Below are 19,573 nucleotides of genomic sequence, written 5' to 3'. Positions count from 1 at the left end.
GCCTCCAACTGGTCTTAAATGCAAGTAAAATTAAATGCATGCTCTTCAACCAATCGCTGCCCGCACCCGCCCGCCCATCTAGCATCACTGCTCTGGACGGTTCTGACCTAGAATATGTGGACAACTACAAATACCTAGGTGTCTGGCTAGACTGTAAACTCTCCTTCCAGACTCATATTAAACATCTCCAATCCAAAGTTAAATCTAGAATCAGCTTCCCATTTCGCAGGAAAGCCTCCTTCACTCACGCCGGCAAACATACCCTTGTAAAACTGACTATCCTACCAATCCTCAAAGATGTCATTTACAAAATAGCCTCCAACACTCTACTCAGCAAACTGGATGCAGTCTATCACAGTCCCATCTGTTTTGTCACCAAAGCCCCATATACCACCCACCACTGAGACCTGTATGCTCTAGTCGGCTGGCCTTCGCTACATGTTCGTCGCCAGACCCACTGGCTCCAGGTCATCTATAAGTCTATGCTAGGTAAAGCTCCGCCTTAGCTCACTGGTCACGATAACAACACCCACCCATAGCACGTGCTCCAGCAGGTATATCGCACTGGTCATCCCCAAAGCCAACACCTCCTTTCCTTCCAGTTCTCTGCTGGAACGAATTGCAATTTTTAAAAATAAAAATAAAATAGCTAAAGTTGGAGACTTATATCTCCCTCAATAACTTAAAACATCCGCTATCTGAGCAGCTGTACACAGCCCATCTGTAAATAGCCCATCCAATCTACCTACCTCATCCCCATATTGTTTTTAATTAACTTTTTTGCACACCAGTATTTCTACTTGCACGTCATTATCATCTACCCATCTATCACTCGTGTTAATTTGCTAAATTGTAATTACTATGGCCTATTTATTGCCTTACGTCTTCACGTCATTTGCACACATTGTATATAGACTTTTTTCTATTGTGTTATTGACTGTACGTTTGTTTATTCCATGTGTAACTCTGTGTTGTTGTTTGTGTCGCACTGCTTTGCTTTATCTTGGCCAGGTCGCATTTGTAAATGAGAACCTGTTCTCAACTGGCCTACCTGGTTAAATAAAGGTGAAATAAAAAAATAAAAAATAAACAGGGGGTACCGGTACCGAGTCAGTGTGCGGGGGTACAGGTTAGTCGAGGTAAGTTGTATATGTAGGTAGGGGAAAAGTGACTATGCAAAGATAATAAACAGAGTAGCAGCAGTGTAAAAACAAATGGGGGGTGGGGGTCAATGTAAATAGTCCGGTGGCCATTTGATTAATTATTCAGCAGTCTTATGGCTTGGGGGTAGAAGCCTTTTGGACCCAGAGTTGGTGCTTCGGTACTGCTTACCGTGCGGTAGCAGAGAGAACATTCTATGACTTGGGTGACTGGAGTCTCTATCAATTTTTTGGGGCCTTCCTCTGACACCACCTTGTATATAGGTCCTGGATGACAGGAAGCTTGGCCCCAGTGATGTACTGGGCAGAGTATAGTTACCCTTAATTCAAGTGTGTAGGCACCTAGCACTGTCTGGTTAGCGGTGTTGCTATAGCACACATGATGAGTTGGCCACTGGATTGATGCAAATAATCATGATATCCTTCTGCCAGTTAAGCATAGGCTACTATGTAGCTAGTTGACGATGAACTGTGTCACTTTTGGGGCAACACGACCAAATTCACATAGAAGTGTGTGATATAGATCAGTCATTGACATTGAAAGCAAGTCAAAAGTGATAGATCTGTTCTGTGTGCTATTCCATGCTTTCCGTTATTAAGTTTTGTTTTTCAGTTTTGTACACCAGCTTCAAACAGTTTAAAATACAATATTTTTGGTGTTGGAAAATATATTTCACAGCGGTTTAGAAGGTACAATGATTCTCTACACTATACTTGCTTTGTCACAAACTGAGATTAGGCTAACTATTAGAATTTTAGCAACCAGGAAATGGCGGAGCAATTTCTGTATTGTGCATCTAACATTGAATTTAGAAGGTTTAAAAAAAAAAAAAAATCCATCTACAAGACTGCCAAGATCATTAGCGTCACTATATTTTTCCTGTTCCTTACTTGTATGAAACCTGGACGTTTTACTTCATATTATGAAGCAGGTCTTACCTTGCTTGAAAGTAGCCTAGCCAAATTCCCACAAAATAAATGTTGAGGGAAATATTTGATAAACAACACTTCCTCATATGTATTCTCCTGTTCTATTGGTTCTTTCAACTTTATTTCATTGTCTAACAGGCAAAGGCATTATCCTTTAATCCCTCTTTCTACATTTCTAACAGATACTTCCATCTCTGTCCATGTAACCACTCGCATGTGCGGTGTGCATTTTAGAAAAGGTGTTTTCCCGCAATTTGCATTATGGAACATTTACATGTAGGCCTGGCGCCGTGTGCACATTGTTGCACTTAAAATATGAAATAATAGTTTTATCAACATTTTAAGCAAATCATTCCTTTGGATGCAACAGTGGTTGTATGAATTTTGGATCTATCGTCGCGGGACTGTGCCAAAGTCTGTTTTGAACCATCTTAGACTTCTTTATACTGTCCTCGGGATGAAGAAACGCCCTCAATTTCAAGCCCTGCCCACACTGGGACCTTTGAGTGGACCATCTGCTGCTGTGTGGCTTAGCTAAGCACCCTGGTGGAGTCAGAGTGGTCATCCTCCTGGTCCTCTCAGCCACTGGGCTGACTGAACTGACTGACCAACACAGACAGCTATACACAATGGGCCTGGTAGAGGCTGCAAAAACCTTCCTAAACAGCTCATTACATATCAACCAAATGTATATGATAATACTATTTCTACATCAGCAGCTACCCGGCCTAAACCCCAAAGACTAAGCAACAGCATATAGACTACAATGTGAGAGCGAAGGCAGATGGAACAGGTTCATGACCTGTGGGTAAAGGAGGAGGGGTCAGTGTGTGTAGGTGTTTTGTTTTTAAGGGGAAGCAGCAGGTGCAGCAGGTCCTAGGCTGTGGGTGTGACCAACCTTTCAGATTAAAGCAGAGTGAGAGGAACAAACCTACAGGCCCTGACAGACAGAGTAAACAACTTCCCCAAACAGTGTTTACTTCTGCACCTGTCTGTCTGATGTATAGAGATCCTATTAACTTACTATTAATTATTCTAATTCTATGGTCTTATGTCATGTTTTCACTAATGGCGCACGCACACACACTAAACAGTGGACAGCACCTGGAAATGATTACCTTAACTAAGAATGTATGACCCATTCAGTAAGTGCTTGAATTGCCTGAACAGAATGACGAAAAAAAGATACACTTGGGAGGTAACAAAACAGAGACAATTTGACCACTGTCTTCTCCCCCAAACATACCACTCCTGGTCCAGGCTAAATCACTGTCTTCTCCCCCAAACATACCACTCCTGGTCCAGGCTAAATCACTGTCTTCTCCCCCAAACATACCACTCCTGGTCCAGGCTAAATCACTGTCTTCTCCCCCAAACATACCACTCCTGGTCCAGGCTAAATCACTGTCTTCTCCCCCAAACATACCACTCCTGGTCCAGGCTAAATCACTGTCTTCTCCCCCAAACATACCACTCCTGGTCCAGGCTAAATCACTGTCTTCTCTCCCAAACATACCACTCTTGGTCCAGGCTAAATCACTGTCTTCTCTCCCAAACATACCACTCTTGGTCCAGGCTAAATCACTGTCTTCTCCCCCAAACATACCACTCCTGGTCCAGGCTAAATCACTGTCTTCTCTCCCAAACATACCACTCTTGGTCCAGGCTAAATCACTGTCTTCTCCCCCAAACATACCACTCCTGGTCCAGGCTAAATCACTGTCTTCTCCCCAAACATACCACTCCTGGTCCAGGCTAAATCACTGTCTTCTCCCCCAAACATACCACTCTTGGTCCAGGCTAAATCACTGTCTTCTCCCCCAAACATACCACTCCTGGTCCAGGCTAAATCACTGTCTTCTCCCCCAAACATACCACTCCTGGTCCAGGCTAAATCACTGTCTTCTCCCCCAAACATACCACTCCTGGTCCAGGCTAAATCACTGTCTTCTCCCCCAAACATACCACTCTTGGTCCAGGCTAAATCACTGTCTTCTCCCCCAAACATACCACTCTTGGTCCAGGCTAAATCACTGTCTTCTCCCCCAAACATACCACTCCTGGTCCAGGCTAAATCACTGTCTTCTCCCCCAAACATACCACTCCTGGTCCAGGCTAAATCACTGTCTTCTCCCCCAAACATACCACTCCTGGTCCAGGCTAAACCAAATATACCACTCCTGGTCCAGGCTAAACCAAATATACCACTCCTGGTCCAGGCTACATCACTGTCTTCTCCCCAAACATACCACTCCTGGTCCAGGCTACATCACTGTCTTCTCCCCCAAACATACCACTCCTGGTCCAGGCTACATCACTGTCTTCTCCCCCAAACATACCACTCCTGGTCCAGGCTACATCACTGTCTTCTCCCCCAAACATACCACTCCTGGTCCAGGCTACATCACTGTCTTCTCCCCCAAACATACCACTCCTGGTCCAGGCTAAACCAAACATACCACTCCTGGTCCAGGCTACATCACTGTCTTCTCCCCAAACATACCTTCTCCCCCAAACATACCACTCCTGGTCCAGGCTACATCACTGTCTTCTCCCCAAACATACCACTCCTGGTCCAGGCTACATGAGATTTACAGACAAACAGCATGGTAACATCATGGTGGTGTTTGGGGTGAGGTTGGTCTGTCAGTGTCCTGACCTGTCCTGGTGGTGTGTAGCCATAAACAACACTAGAATGTCATATACTACCCTCCAGGCTTGTTGATGGCTAGGTTATACGAGGTGAATCACACATGGTCCTGCCAGCACTGCAGGTGTCATCTCTACAGGATAGACCTGTACTACCGTGGGCATGAAGCAGCTTGTCACGGGCACAGCAGGCAGCTAAAACCAGCCCACTTGACTACCTTATTATTTTATTTAACTAGGCAAGTCAGTTAAGAACAAATTCTTATTTACAATGACGGCCTACCCCGGCCAAATCCTCCCCTAACCAGGATGACACTAGGCCAATTGTGCACCACCCTATGGGTCAGATGTGATACAGCCTGGATTTGAACCAGGGACTGTAGTGACACCTCTTGTACTGAGATGCAGTGCCTTAAACAGCTGTGCCACTCGGGAGCCCTTAAAGGGCGGTGTCTGTCTATTCTTTCCTGGTCTAGCCTTCTGAGACCACAGATGGGGTTGAGAAGCCCCCCTCCTCCAGCCCACTGTCCTGAGCCAAACCAAATATAAACAACACTGGGCAGAGTCTAACATTCCACTCAAGATATTTTCATTCCCACACGCTGCTTTTATTCTCACTTCTTGGCTCACATTAAAAGGAGAGGAATATAGGCTAGGAGAATCAACTAGGCCTATGAACTTATTTATTCTGATTACATGTAATCAGAGTCCCCAGTAACACCTCAGCTGTGGGTCAGTGTGTCCTACCCTCCCTTAGCCTGTCACTGTGGAGGAGAAACAGACCTGGATTCTGATCTTCTCCAGAACTCTCACTCCACATTCCAACACTCCACACACAGAATAATGAACATTCCAGATTCCAGGGAAGAGGAAATGAGAGATGGCATGTAACATACTGAACCACCTCGTAACAGGGTTTTAAATAAACATTCAATAAAAACAACCAGCACCAGGGTGGTAGAGAGAGGGGGCGGAGAGACGGGATGCATGAAGGTGGAGAACGACAGAGGGGCATACGACAGCCTCTAGTCCATATGACCTTGGCATTTATAGGAAGTGTTACATTTTGATAACGTGTTGCAGAAGTACACTCAACAGGTATCAAACTCATCAAATTAAAGTGCTTTCAGCTATTCTACCTGCTCAAAACTGGACCGTGACCTTCAACATGGCAGTGGAGATAAACAGAAGCGAAGGCAGCTCAGTTAATATGTAAACCAAACTTCTTTTAATGTGAACTTTTTACTACTATATGGGCAACATTCTGTCAGTCACAACAACACATTCATACTTCGATAAATAGAAGGCTCACTCTCTGGCTACTACAAACATGACTATGGGGGTAGCCTAGCCAAGGTGGACAGCAGGGCCGGGGGGGGGTGGTGGGGGACAGACTTCACATCAGTTAGGGGCTGTTTTAGTTTAGGCTTGGCTGCTAACGAATGAGGTGAAGTATCAGAGATACCAGCACCTGAATACCTTGATGACGAACTTGTCAAATTAAGGGGAAAACTCTTGGTTGCCGTGCAAACTGTAGCTCGTCATCAGCACAGGCTGATTTGAGAATGCAGGCCCTATTGTTGACAATACAACACTGTGATTATCAGGGGTAACCAACCATTGTGTTTATAAGCAAGGTCAGTGGGGTCCTTCCCAGCTATTTTAGGTCAGTGATTGGAGGCGCACCACCTAAAAAGGAGGGAACCCACTTATCTGTGAATAGTTGAACAGTCATGTGACTGGAGGCATGTGATTATGGAGACTGATAAGATTGGTATTTTTTACCATGATAGTATCAGGCTGGGCAGTAGGTGATAAGCACCCAGTGTGTGGCTGCTGCTTGATTGATAAGCTTAGAGTTATCAACAGTAAATGGATGTGGGCTTCATTGATTGTATTGCTTTTCTAGTATATCTAAAAATAGATATTTGTACTGAACAAATAGCCTGCATTTGTTAGTCACTGATGCTTTGGTCAGACAGCCATTGAAGGGAGTAGTTGATCACAATACGGGCATAATCTCGGTGTCAGACATCAGTGTTGATGATCATGTTGACACAGGCCATATGGTGACCAAATGAAGATCACCTGTCATCCTTATGTTGATTGATGAGGACTTTCTGGTCAGACTTTATTGCATTACTGTCAAAAACAGACTGTCTCTTTATCATCTATCTGTACTGGATTGGTAAATATAATGTTTTGAGACACATGGTTGTCCTGTCTGGAATACTATAATTTTTTTAGATGCACGAGCCCTTTTCATAGCTAGAATTACACCTTGCGAGCTAGCTAGTAGCAGACAGTTCTAGAATCTAGTCTGCTTTTTGCAAATAGCTAGCCACCTAGATAGTTATGGACAAACATGCAAAAAGTCTTATTCAAAAGATATGGTCGAACTAAATACCCGTTTAAAGAGAGCATCGATTAGCGCACCCACACACGCAACAGGTTAGGCAAAAGTACCTAGTCCGCCTTTCTAGCTTGTAGCAGTTGCTAGCCATTGCGTTGCGACATTCTCTGCTATGCCATTGGATGGAAAGTGACATTCGGTGACAATTTTACCCAAGTAAATAAACAATTTCGTTGTTATCCACCGAAGTTGAAACAACAGCTTTAGTTCAACCTGATGTGAGATACTCTTCTGTTAGTTCACCAGGTAGAACAAACTTTAAAAGATCGCGCTAGCTAACTAGCTCTTCCCTGGCAACGCGTCGCAGACAATGCCACTCCAAAATACATAGGAAATGGAAGAGAACTACTCACTTTATTCCCGCAACCCTGTCGAGAATATATTCTTCATTCACATGTCCAATATTACTCCACTGTTTTTTGTATCAGTTGAGTAAAAAAAAAAAAACTAAACTTTGCTAACTTTGTGCCACAATATCCGTCCGGATCCTCTCTTCCGTAGCCGTGCGTTAGGAGTCATTTCCAACTCGAGAGTTGTTCAGACGTGAAGGTTCTCCCTTTTGCTCTACAGCGCCCAGTACATTTGCATGAAACAACGTTCGCGATTGGACAATGCTGCTCACAGGACCCTAAACAATTATATTTTGTCCAATGAAAGACGACTTTACATATATATACAGTCTATGCTTTACGTCTGTAAGTGACAGGGTTGATTTAGATGGGTTTTTTACCCAGGGCAAGCTTTTGCTGAAATCAAGGACCAATGGTGTAGAAATAAATATATTTTGATGTACTCTCTATGTAGCACCCAGGGTCGTTACAATATAATCGTTTTATATTTCCAATTGGACACGTCAGTTTATAAATAAGAGACTGAAGAAATTGTTTTACATAATGATCAAGGATTTTTAATTTTTCATTAGTTTCATCAATATTACAGAAAACGTTTATAGTACAGAGTTCAATATCTCCCCATTGCTTCATTAATTTAGTCAGGATTGCTGGTCACCATAATCTGTACAATATCACTCTTTTGTATTCATGTATTTTTCTGTACATTGTTTGAATAGTTGTTAAAAGGCAGTCAGCACTTTAAATAAGCTGTTTCTTCCTTCTGAAATTAAACACATAAAAGACAAAGTTTCCTCCCTCCTCCAGTTCCCTCACATATCTGTACTAGTATGTGTGAGGTGAGCAGTCCTGTAGGGGTGAGGGTGGGGGGAGACAGGCCGTGTTGGTAAAGTAGAAGGGCAGGGGACAGGGTGGGACCAGAGGCACATATTTAGATATGTGAAAGAATACACGTCTCTGGGTGGGACTTCAGTACCAGGTCAGACTATGACGAAGCTAGTGGGCCTGGCGGGCAGCTAGGGGGAACGGTCAGCCTGGAAGGAAGTTAGTGGGCCTGGCGGGTAGCTAGGGAGCAGCTAGGGGGAACGGTCAGCCTGGAAGGAGGTTAGTGGGCCTGGCGGGTAGCTAGGGGGCAGCTAGGGGGAACGGTCAGCCTGGAAGGAGGTTAGTGGGCCTGGCGGATAGCTAGGGGGCAGCTAGGGGGAACGGTCAGCCTGGAAGGAGGTTAGTGGGCCTGGCGGGTAGCTAGGGGGCAGCTAGGGGGAACGGTCAGCCTGGAAGGAGGTTAGTGGGCCTGGCGGGTAGCTAGGGGGCAGCTAGGGGGAACGGTCAGCCTGGAAGGAGGTTAGTGGGCCTGGCGGGTAGCTAGGGGGCAGCTAGGGGGAACGGTCAGCCTGGAAGGAGGTTAGTGGGCCTGGCGGGTAGCTAGGGGGCAGCTAGGGGGAACGGTCAGCCTGGAAGGAGGTTAGTGGGCCTGGCGGGTAGCTAGGGGGCAGCTAGGGGGAACGGTCAGCCTGGAAGGAGGTTAGTGGGCCTGGCGGGTAGCTAGGGGGAACGGTCAGCCTGGAAGGAGGTTAGTGGGCCTGGCGGGTAGCTAGGGGGCAGCTAGGGGGAACGGTCAGCCTGGAAGGAGGTTAGTGGGCCTGGCGGGTAGCTAGGGGGCAGCTAGGGGGAACGGTCAGCCTGGAAGGAGGTTAGTGGGCCTGGCGGGTAGCTAGGGGGCAGCTAGGGGGAACGGTCAGCCTGGAAGGAAGTTAGTGGGCCTGGCGGGTAGCTAGGGGGCAGCTAGGGGGAACGGTCAGCCTGGAAGGAAGTTAGTGGGCCTGGCGGGTAGCTAGGGGGCAGCTAGGGGGAACGGTCAGCCTGGAAGGAAGTTAGTGGGCCTGGTGGGTAGCTAGGGGGCAGCTAGGGTGCCTGGGGGGAAGCTAGGGGGACTCAGGGGCAGCTTGTGGGCCTGGAGGGGAAGCTACAGTAGTGGGACTGGGGGGCAGCTAGTGGGCCTGGGGGGCAGCTGGGGGGCTGCTAGGGGGAAACAGTCAGCCTAGTGGGCACTGGCAGGCCACTCGCTGCCTTTATCCGCCTTCAAGGCCTGTATTCATAAAGGAGTATGAGTGCTGATCTAGGATCAGTTTATCATAATGAATAAGACTATATAGACGGGGGGACCTGGTCCTAGATCACTACTCCGAGCCACTTTATGAATACAGGCCCAGGTCTCATCATGGTGACCCTATGACTTTTGGCCCAAGATACCCACCACTTTTGGCAACTGCACACAAACACGACTCACAAGAAAAACAACAAGCAAAGCTGTGTGTGAAGCCATTATGAGGCATTATAAAGCCCATATAATGAGGCATAGAAGAGAAGAATACTAAAGGGAAGGGACAGATAGCTAGAGGCACCCTCAGGACCCTGAAAACACTCCTAATAAGCCAGAGCACCAAGGCTACATCCTGATTCTTCACTCTATTCCTGCATACTTTCTTGCATGGATCTAGTAATGGTGGGAACTCCCTCCAGTCAATGCCTACCTTCACCAATCCAATGCCTTTAAAAATGACGGGGAGTGTGCAAGTGTACACTTCAGGAGAAGGGTGAAGAATCAGGACATACCCCAAGAGGGACTTCTGACATCATCTCAAAAGGGTTTTCATTGTTCAAAAAGAAGATATGTATTTTCTATCTTTTTTTTGTGAGATAAGAAAATAGTATTTGTATTTTTTTGAGCACCTACAGCTTGTTATTGAAATGCTACTGCTATCTATCTATAAGGTCTAGGGTTGAACACACAAAGCAATTGCGAGGATGAAAGAGAAACAGAGTTGCTTAATATGACAATATAATATTCATAATTATAATAATAATAATTATAATAATATAATATATTACAGAATAAATCTCTTATTTTTTCACTTTTAAAAGGTATAACATTTTGTCTTTCTTTGAAATACAATGATCTTTTCAAATTCAGATTTCATGATCAATGTATGTACTCATTTACTTTGTGTTCGAGATGTTGGTTAATTATACTTGATGAACTTTATTATCCAAATCAATAAAAACTAGCTGTGCCATTGCATATTACAGAATAGTTATGATATGTGGACATGCACCACTTTCTCTCCCTGTCTATCTATCTGTCCTCGTAAGATGACATCATCATAGTCGTCCTATGACCATCACGTCCACAACCTCTCCTTTATGCAGCTCCACATATTGCTCTGTTTTAGGAGGCAACATCAGCAGCCCGTTGGCACTTCTCATGCTCATCAGTCGACTACTCATCTGATTTCCTGTAGGGGGGAGAGAGACAGAGAGAGATAAAGAGTGAGAGAGATAAAGAAGGAGAGTGTTGGCAGAGAGGGATAGAGGGGGGAGAGAGAGGGAGGAGGGTGGGGAGACAGAGAGAGCCAATAACATGACAAGAATCAACTTTTTGATACACATTTTCCCTTATCCATTTTTTACATGCAAACGTGCTGATGACAAAGTATTGTGTGTATGAGATAATACCTGTGCTCTGTGCCCATGGCAGAGGCTCCTGGTGGTGCCATGTCAGGATGCAGCGGTGGTACTCTGGACGAGGGTCCAACTTTACATCACAGGAAAGCTGTTTACACACACACAGGAGAAAGCAGGGCGCAGAATGATGACATCACACTCAACTTTAAACCCCAATGTATTTGCATTAAGCTATGTGCAAAAAAATAAAATAACTCTGTTGTTAACTTACCCTGGCTTTGATGATGGTGGGCCGAGGGTCCAGGATCCCCTGCATCTTCCTTAGAGCAGGGATGACGAAGAGGTTACAGGTGACAACCGCAGACACTGGGTTACCTGACCAACAGAAAGAGAGGGGCTGAGGATGAGAGGGAGAAAAGGACGGGACATTACCACTGTTCAGCGGGCTAAGGGGGGAGATGACAGGATAGGCCAGAGAAGGTTTGGACGGGTTGGGGTGTAGGAGCATTGTTGTTATTGACATGCTCCAGCTGGCAGCCCCTGTAGCACAGGATAAAGGCTCAGTGCAGAGTGGTTCTCTTCTCACCCCACTGGCCTGTCAGTATGGGGCCGGGGGACCGGGCTGGGCCGGGGGGATGAGGAGGCAGACAGTTGAGACAGGTACGCTTCTGACTTTTTAAGGTTGCACAGAAGAGGGACTGGAGGGGTGCACTCTTTAGGGGAGTGGGAGAAGTGGGTGAGCGCTCTTTGGGGAGAGTGGGAAAAGTCTTTACACCAACCAGCAGCAGTGACGGGAGGTGTCAAAAAAGGTAAAATGAAATTAAACAGCAGGGGGAAGGGTGAGTAGCGCTCTCAAATCACAACAACAAGCAACAGCATGGAATGATGGGATAGATACCCGCAGGGGCTCGGAACGACACTGGGAAACAGAACGAGGCGCGACAGAACCAACAACAACGCCACAGAAACAAAACAATATTTCTTTCTCAGAAAACCGAACAGAAAATCACATAAGAAAATAAAAACTCTTTATTTTATGTCAATATTTTTTGTTAAGATTCAAGTTTGGGTTTACTAAAAGGTGTAGTGATCTTATTTTTCTTAATCACTACTAAAAAACGAACAAAAATGCCCCCAAACATGCCCAAACAAAGTTTGGGAGATAAAAAGTTCATTTGGCATCAAGTTTGCATTTTGAGATCATTTTAAGCCCATATCATTTGAGGTTGGGCCAAGTTTCAGTTTAGCACTTAAAGCAAAAAAAATATTTCCCATTTTCAGTTTAAATTCCGTTTTCTGAGCTCATTTGAAGTAAGCTTGCTTTCAGGTAGAGAGCAGCACACTGAACGGTACGGTCAACCACGGTGGTAGCACCTACTTCCGCGCGGTGGCACAAGCACCCTGCTTGCCTCACTGTCGGGGACATGGTCGATGAAAATGGCGCCTGTATCTCTGAAGGTGAAATTACCTTAAAGGGGGAATATAAAAAGAGTGGCAGTCACCACAGCCACAGACTAGCCCTCCGAACATGCGTAGGACGGGCAGAGGCAAGGCAGGGGGGCTGGGGGAGGCAATAGAACAGGCAGAGGCAAGGGGGTCTGCTGGGGGCAATGGAGAGGTCGAGGTGCAGGGGGGGCTAGGAGAGTAGAGGGACAAGAGGTTGTTGTCAGCAGGGCTGGTTGGGTGGGTCAAATAGGGGTCTTAGGGGTTTGATGTTTAGAGCTGGTGGGTCTTAGGTAAACTCTAGGAACACGGTTTTGGAGGGCTGGTATAAAACATTCCCTCACACAAACATATTTATAATACAAACAACAACTCATATACAAAATGTAAATGATCAATCGGGGAAAAAGCTGCTGCTGTGGAAGGAAGGCTGTTTTGTTCCAGGATGCTGTAGGAACTGAAAGGGGAGTGTAATTAAAGAGAAACATTACCTCTGTCTGAGAGCATGCTGCTGGATTAATACAACATGTTTCTCTCAGGGAAACATACATTTGGTTGTTAAACTCTGGCATTTTGGACTTAGAGCAGTCAAGGCCGGCGATCCCCTGCCAGTCCTGAGACTCAACAACAACATTTACGGGTCTACACACAAACAACAGATACTGTACACACAGTACATATGACATGAACAGCTCATAAACACATACCTGGTAGGGCAAATATCAGTTTCCGTGCCCCGTCAATGTCTACAGTGGCGAACGTGGTGGGGAGACTAAGAGAAGAAAACAGAAGGCGAACCAACTAAGACCTTCCGTGATTCACTATCCATCTCTCCTAAACCATCCTCATCCTCACTTGATGAATTAACAAGGCATATCCCTCTAAACTCTTGTAGCATAATGTATCAAATAAAAAAATTATGTCTTACCCTGGCTTCATAAACACCCGTCCAAAATGGATCTGGGCGTGGAGGTCAATGTCAAGCACCTGCTTCAGATAGTCCTGAAACATCAAAAGATATATTGTAAATTATTGTGTTGTGTTTACAGTGTATTTCATGCCTATAAAGTTAATTGAATTATATTAAGAATTATATTCATTGAATTATAAAATTCCTTTTATTATATTGACGTTGAGGAAGAAGTTGTCATAGGACAGTGTTAAACTTCTTATGGAGTCAGTGGGTTTAAACGGAGACGTTGATTATCTCTACTGACACGTTTCCATGTCCGACAGATGGTGAGGTGTACACGTTTCCATGTCCGACAGATGGTGAGGTGTACACGTTTCCATGTCCGACAGATGGTGAGGTGTACACGTTTCCATGTCCGACAGATGGTGAGGTGTACACGTTTCCATGTCCGACAGATGGTGAGGTGTACACGTTTCCATGTCCGACAGATGGTGAGGTGTACACGTTTCCATGTCCGACAGATGGTGAGGTGTACACGTTTCCATGTCCGACAGATGGTGAGGTGTACACGTTTCCATGTCTGACAGATGGTGAAGTGTGTGATCCAATAACAGAAGTAATTGGAGCAGAAAACCCAGAGAGAAGTAGAGAATTCAGATAAGCAGTAAACATACAAAAGGTCAGCCAAACCAGCTGGATCAGAACAGCAAGAGTAACAGCTGGATCAGAACAGCAGGAGTAACAGATGGATCAGAACAGCAGGAGTAACAGATGGATCAGAACAGCAGGAGTAACAGCTGGATCAGAACAGCAGGAGTAACAGCTGGATCAGAACAGCAGGAGTAACAGCTGGATCAGAACAGCAGGAGAAACAGCTGGATCAGAACAGCAGGAGTAACAGCTGGATCAGAACAGCAGGAGTAACAGCTGGATCAGAACAGCAGGAGAAACAGCTGGATCAGAACAGCAGGAGAAACAGATGGATGAGAACAGCAGGAGTAACAGCTGGATCAGAACAGCAGGAGTAACAGCTGGATCAGAACAGCAGGAGTAACAGCAGGAGTAACAGCTGGAGTAACAGCTGGATCAGAACAGCAGGAGAAACAGCTGGATGAGAACAGCAGGAGTAACAGCTGGATCAGAACAGCAGGAGTAACAGCTGGAACAGAACAGCAGGAGTAACAGCAGGAGTAACAGCTGGATCAGAACAGCAGGAGTAACAGCTGGATCAGAACAGCAGGAGTAACAGCTGGATCAGAACAGTTGGAGTAACAGCTGGTGCAGAACAGCAGGAGTAACAGATGGATGAGAACAGCTGGATCAGAACAGCAGGAGTAACAGCTGGATCAGAACAGCAGGAGTAACAGCTGGATCAGAACAGCAGGAGTAACAGCTGGATCAGAACAGCTGGATCAGAACAGCAGGAGTAACAGCTGGTGCAGAACAGCAGGAGTAACAGATGGATCAGAACAGCAGGAGTAACAGCTGGATCAGAACAGCAGGAGTAACAGCTGGATCAGAACAGCAGGAGTAACAGCTGGATCAGAACAGCAGGAGTAACAGCTGGACCAGAACAGCTGGAGTAACAGCTGGACCAGAACAGCAGGAGTAACAGCTGGATCAGAACAGCAGGAGTAACAGCTGGATCAGAACAGCAGGAGTAACAGCTGGATCAGAACAGCAGGAGTAACAGCTGGATGAGAACAGCAGGAGTAACAGCTGGATGAGAACAGCAGGAGTAACAGCTGGATGAGAACAGCAGGAGTAACAGCTGGATGAGAACAGCAGGAGTAACAGATGGATGAGAACAGCAGGAGTAACAGCTGGATCAGAACAGCAGGAGTAACAGCTGGATCAGAACAGCAGGAGTAACAGCTGGATCAGAACAGCAGGAGTAACAGCTGGATCAGAACAGCTGGAGTAACAGCTGGATCAGAACAGCAGGAGTAACAGCTGGATCAGAACAGCAGGAGTAACAGCTGGATCAGAACAGCAGGAGTAACAGCTGGATCAGAACAGCAGGAGTAACAGCTGGATCAGAACAGCAGGAGTAACAGCTGGATCAGAACAGCAGGAGAAGCAGCTGGATCAGAACAGCAGGAGTAACAGCTGGATCAGAACAGCAGGAGTAACAGCTGGATCAGAACAGCAGGAGTAACAGCTGGATCAGAACAGCAGGAGTAACAGCTGGATCAGAACAGCAGGAGTAACAGATGGATGAGAACAACTGGATCAGAACAGCAGGAGTAACAGCTGGATCAGAACAGCAGATGCACAGTACTCGAGGTTCAACATAGAGACCAAACTCCACCCCTAGCCCCATTGTCTCAACTGCGTGTAGCATTAGAATGATGCCATCTGACAAAGGACAATGCCCCTAGCACCTACTCCCTAGCCATTTAATTTGCTCTGACAAACACAGTGACCTCGTAAAAATATATCTAAATAAGCTCACTGCCTCACCACTCATTTGTTATTTATTTAACCTTTATTTAACTAGGTAAGTCAGTTAAGAACAAATAAAAATGTACAATGACGGCCTACCCAGTCTCCCGTAACCCCGGACGACACTGGGCCAATTGTGCGCCGCCCTATGGGACTCCCGATCACGGCCGGTTGTGATACAGCCCGGGATCGAACCAGGGTCTGCAGTGACGCTTATCACCTTGTTCTCTTTTTATTTTTTTTTATTTTTTAAATATAATCTTACCTTCTCTCCCATGGACACACCTCCTGAGGTGATGATGACGTCAGCACGGCTGATCCCCTCGTTCAGGGCATTAAGGAGGTCGTCTGGGCTGTAGGAGAAAGGTCACAGGTCACAGTTCATACCCTCCCATCTTTCTGATCGTAGATGAATCTATAGCTTTCCAGACACAGATTTTAGCCTTGTGCTTTCAGATTCTCCATCGAGCATGCTTTTTAGTCCAGGACTAGGATTAATGTGTGTCCAGGAAACCAGCCCAAAATGTTCTTGGAGGGTAGATGAAGCCATTGTTACTGAGGCTTATGATTGAGTGTTGTTGACTGACTTGTCTCCGACGATGCCCAGGTTGATGGTAGGGTAGCCATGTTCCTGAATGGTGGCCAGCAGTGTAGACCTGTTACTGTCCCTGATCTTCCCTGGGTGCAGGTCATCCTCTGGGTTCAACAGCTACACACACACACACACAGGTTACTTTATTGTTCATATTCTACAGGAAACCATCTCACATCTTGCAATATTTTCCTGTCAGAACCTGGGATTCAAACCGGCAATCGGTTGATGTCTTACCCGCCTCTCTAACCTCTAGGCTACCTGCCACCGCAATCCCAGGTATTAAAGATACCATGAGTGATGGCAAAATATGTGTGCATGGATATGTGTGTTTGTGTGTTCACCTCGTTGCCAGTTGACATGACAGCCACCACTGGGAACTTCTGCACCTCCACCTCAGTGACTCCTACGGTGGCCAGCAGGCCAATCTCAGAAGGGCCCATGTGGGTACCCTTGGACAGGACACATTCCCCACGCTTTATATCATGACCTATAGGCCTGGAGGGAGGGGAGACAGAGGGGGCTGGGTGAGTGGCAGAGACACAGTACTGGTACTACGGTCACGTGGAATTTCACTGCCTTCATGACTCGTGACCGCCGGTGTGGCAACCCTAGTAGTACCTCAAGATTTATATCATGACCTATAGGCCTGGAGAAAGGGACAGAGGGCGCTGGGTGAGTGGCAGGCACTCAGATACTGACATGGCTGTGCAATACATAGTGCTGAGCTATTAGTGCTTTTTGAGGTCGGTTCGGTTAAAAAATGATCACAGTGTCTAGACTATGTGTCACATGGAATGACGCTGGAGAGGCGAAGCATGTATGGGGAGTCAAACATTTAATGTGGAACGGACATGGAACGAGATAAGAACAGTGTCAGCAAATGAGTAACACAAACAAAAGACAATAAATGCAGCAGCGGGGAACAGAGCAAGGGAACTGACAAATATAGGGGAGGAAATAAACAGATGATGAGTGAGTCCAGGTGAGTCCAATATCGCTGATGCGCGTGACAAGGGAAGGCAGGTGTGAGTAATAGATGATAGGAGTGAGTGATGCAGGGAAGCCTGGCGCCCTCAAGCGCCAAGGGGGAAGAGCGGGAGCAGGCGTGACAGTACCCCCCCCCCTCTAGGGGAACCACCCTGCGTCCCATCTAGGCGTACCGGCCGAGACATGGGCGCTGGGCAAGCCGGTTGGGGGCGTGGAAGCCCAACGAACCGGCAGGAGTGTGAGAGCCTAGCGAGCCGGCTGAGGCATGGAAGCCCGACGATCCGGCTGAGACAAGACGCCTGTCGATCCCGCTGCGGAGAGGGAGCCCGAAGATCCGGTTGAATGGGACGTGGGATGGGAAGCCGCCGAGCCAACCGAGGCAAGGAAACCTCTCGAGCCAGCCAGGGCGTAAAAGCCCGATGGGCTGGCTTAGGCACCACCGGTTCCATCGGCGGCGGAGTCCACCCCGACGTCACCAACAAAACAAAAAACAAAACTCCTGGACCGGCTGGGCGAACAAGAACTGACGATCCGGCTGAGGCCCGACGTGGGATGGGCGCCATCCGAGCCAACCGGGGCAAGGAAACCTCTTGAGCCATCTAGGGCGTGGAAGCCCGACAAGCTGGCTAGGCACCACCAGTTCCATCGGTGGCGACACAGAGCCGATGCCACCATACCAACCGGAACTCCAGTACTCCCCGATGCTTTGTGTGATGGCTGCTGCATTCTGTCACATGGGTGACGCTGGAGAGGCGAAGCAGGTACGGGGAGTCAAACATTTAATAAATAACGGACATGGAACGAGACAGGAACAGCGTCTGCAAACGAGTAACACAAACAAAAAACAAATCAATGCAGCAGCGGGGAACAGAGCAAGGGAACTGACAAATATAGGGGAGGTAATAAACAGATGATAAGTGAGTCCAGGTGAGTCCAATATCGCTGATGCGTGTGACGAGGGAAGGCAGGTGTGCGTAATTGATGATAGGAGTGAGTGATGCAGGGCAGCCTGGCGCCCTCAAGCGCCGGGGGGGGGAAGAGCGGGAGCAGACGTGACACTACGCACATTACACTAGTACTGTAGCATGGTACCATATCTACGAACCAACCAAAAGCAGTACTGACAAAAGAAGACAGCGTGAAGTAAAGCGAAGTGAAACCTAAAGACAGGTTAGTTCACAGACAATAGGGGAAAGTAAGGGTTAAAGGAGTAGTCAGTAATTATAACAGTCTTATTGTTAAAGAGGAGAATTGGGAACCGTGATTATATATAAATTACTCGCACTTGACTCCCTTCTCCCTTTTACTAGCTTGGACTTTGCTGATAGCTGCTTTACTGAGGAAAATGTACTTACTACAACTGTGATACAGTGCCTTCAGAAAGTATTCACATTCCTTGACATTTTCCACATTTTGTTACAGCCTGAATTTAAAATTGATAACATTTAGATTTTTGGGTCTACACACAATACCCCATAATGTCAAAGTGGAATGATGTTCTTCAATATATATATATTTTTTTATTATTATTATTATTATTTATTTTTTTACAAATGAATAAAAAATGAAAAGCTGAAATGTCTTGAGTCATTAACTATCCAATCACTTTTTTATGTCTTGCCTAAATAAGTTCTGGAGTAAAAATGTACTTAACAAGTCACATAATAAGTTGCATGGACTCATTCTGTGTGCAATAATAGTGTTTGACATGATTTTTTAATGACTACCTCGTCACACATACAATTATATGTAAGGTCCCTCAGTCGAGCAGTGAATTTCAAACACTGATTCAACCACAATGACCAGAGAGGTTTTGCAATGCCTCGCTAAGAAGAGCACCTATTGGTAGATGGGTAAAAAATAAAAAAGCAGACATTGAATATCCCTTTGACTATGGTGAAGTTATTAATGACACTTTGGAAGGTGTATCAATACACCCAGCCAATACAAAGATACAGGCGTCCTTCCTAACTCAGTTGCCGGAGAGGAACGAAACTGCTCAGGGATTTCCACGAGGCCAATGGTGACTTTTAAACAGTTAGAGAGTTTAATGGCTGTGAAAATTGAGGAATGATCAACAACATTGTAGTTGCTCCACAATACTAAGCTAATTTACAGAGTGAAAAGAAGACTATACAGAAATATTCCAAAACATGCATCCTGGCACTAAACAAGGCACTAAAGTAATACTGTGCAAAAAATCTGTTATGTTTGGGGCCAATC

The 19,573-nt window shown here is 46.1% G+C and overlaps 2 protein-coding genes across 3 annotated transcripts in view; both read right to left on the bottom strand.

The window, feature by feature from the left end:
- LOC120023067 (MAGUK p55 subfamily member 5-A-like) overlaps positions 1-7,672 on the bottom strand; it is a 58,634-nt gene extending 50,962 nt beyond the window's left edge. For both annotated transcript variants that reach the window (XM_038967020.1, XM_038967022.1), the window contains exon 1: positions 7,506-7,672. The gene's annotated coding sequence lies outside the window, so the exon portion shown is untranslated. The remainder of the gene's footprint in view (positions 1-7,505) is intronic.
- A 377-nt stretch (positions 7,673-8,049) lies between these two features.
- Positions 8,050-19,573, bottom strand: part of LOC120023464 (gephyrin-like) — a 31,803-nt gene continuing 20,279 nt past the window's right edge. The window contains exons 6-13 of the mRNA XM_038967483.1: positions 16,705-16,858; positions 16,356-16,477; positions 16,034-16,121; positions 13,339-13,412; positions 13,118-13,182; positions 11,239-11,342; positions 11,019-11,115; positions 8,050-10,798 (exon numbers count right to left, since the gene is read on the bottom strand). Of these exons, the coding sequence (XP_038823411.1) occupies positions 10,665-10,798; positions 11,019-11,115; positions 11,239-11,342; positions 13,118-13,182; positions 13,339-13,412; positions 16,034-16,121; positions 16,356-16,477; positions 16,705-16,858 (838 nt within the window). The 3' untranslated portion in view covers positions 8,050-10,664. The remainder of the gene's footprint in view (positions 10,799-11,018; positions 11,116-11,238; positions 11,343-13,117; positions 13,183-13,338; positions 13,413-16,033; positions 16,122-16,355; positions 16,478-16,704; positions 16,859-19,573) is intronic.

The sequence above is a fragment of the Salvelinus namaycush genome, chromosome 28, assembly GCF_016432855.1.
Source record: "Salvelinus namaycush isolate Seneca chromosome 28, SaNama_1.0, whole genome shotgun sequence".
NCBI lineage: Eukaryota > Metazoa > Chordata > Actinopteri > Salmoniformes > Salmonidae > Salvelinus > Salvelinus namaycush.
This window is presented reverse-complemented; position numbering and strand designations above follow the sequence as displayed.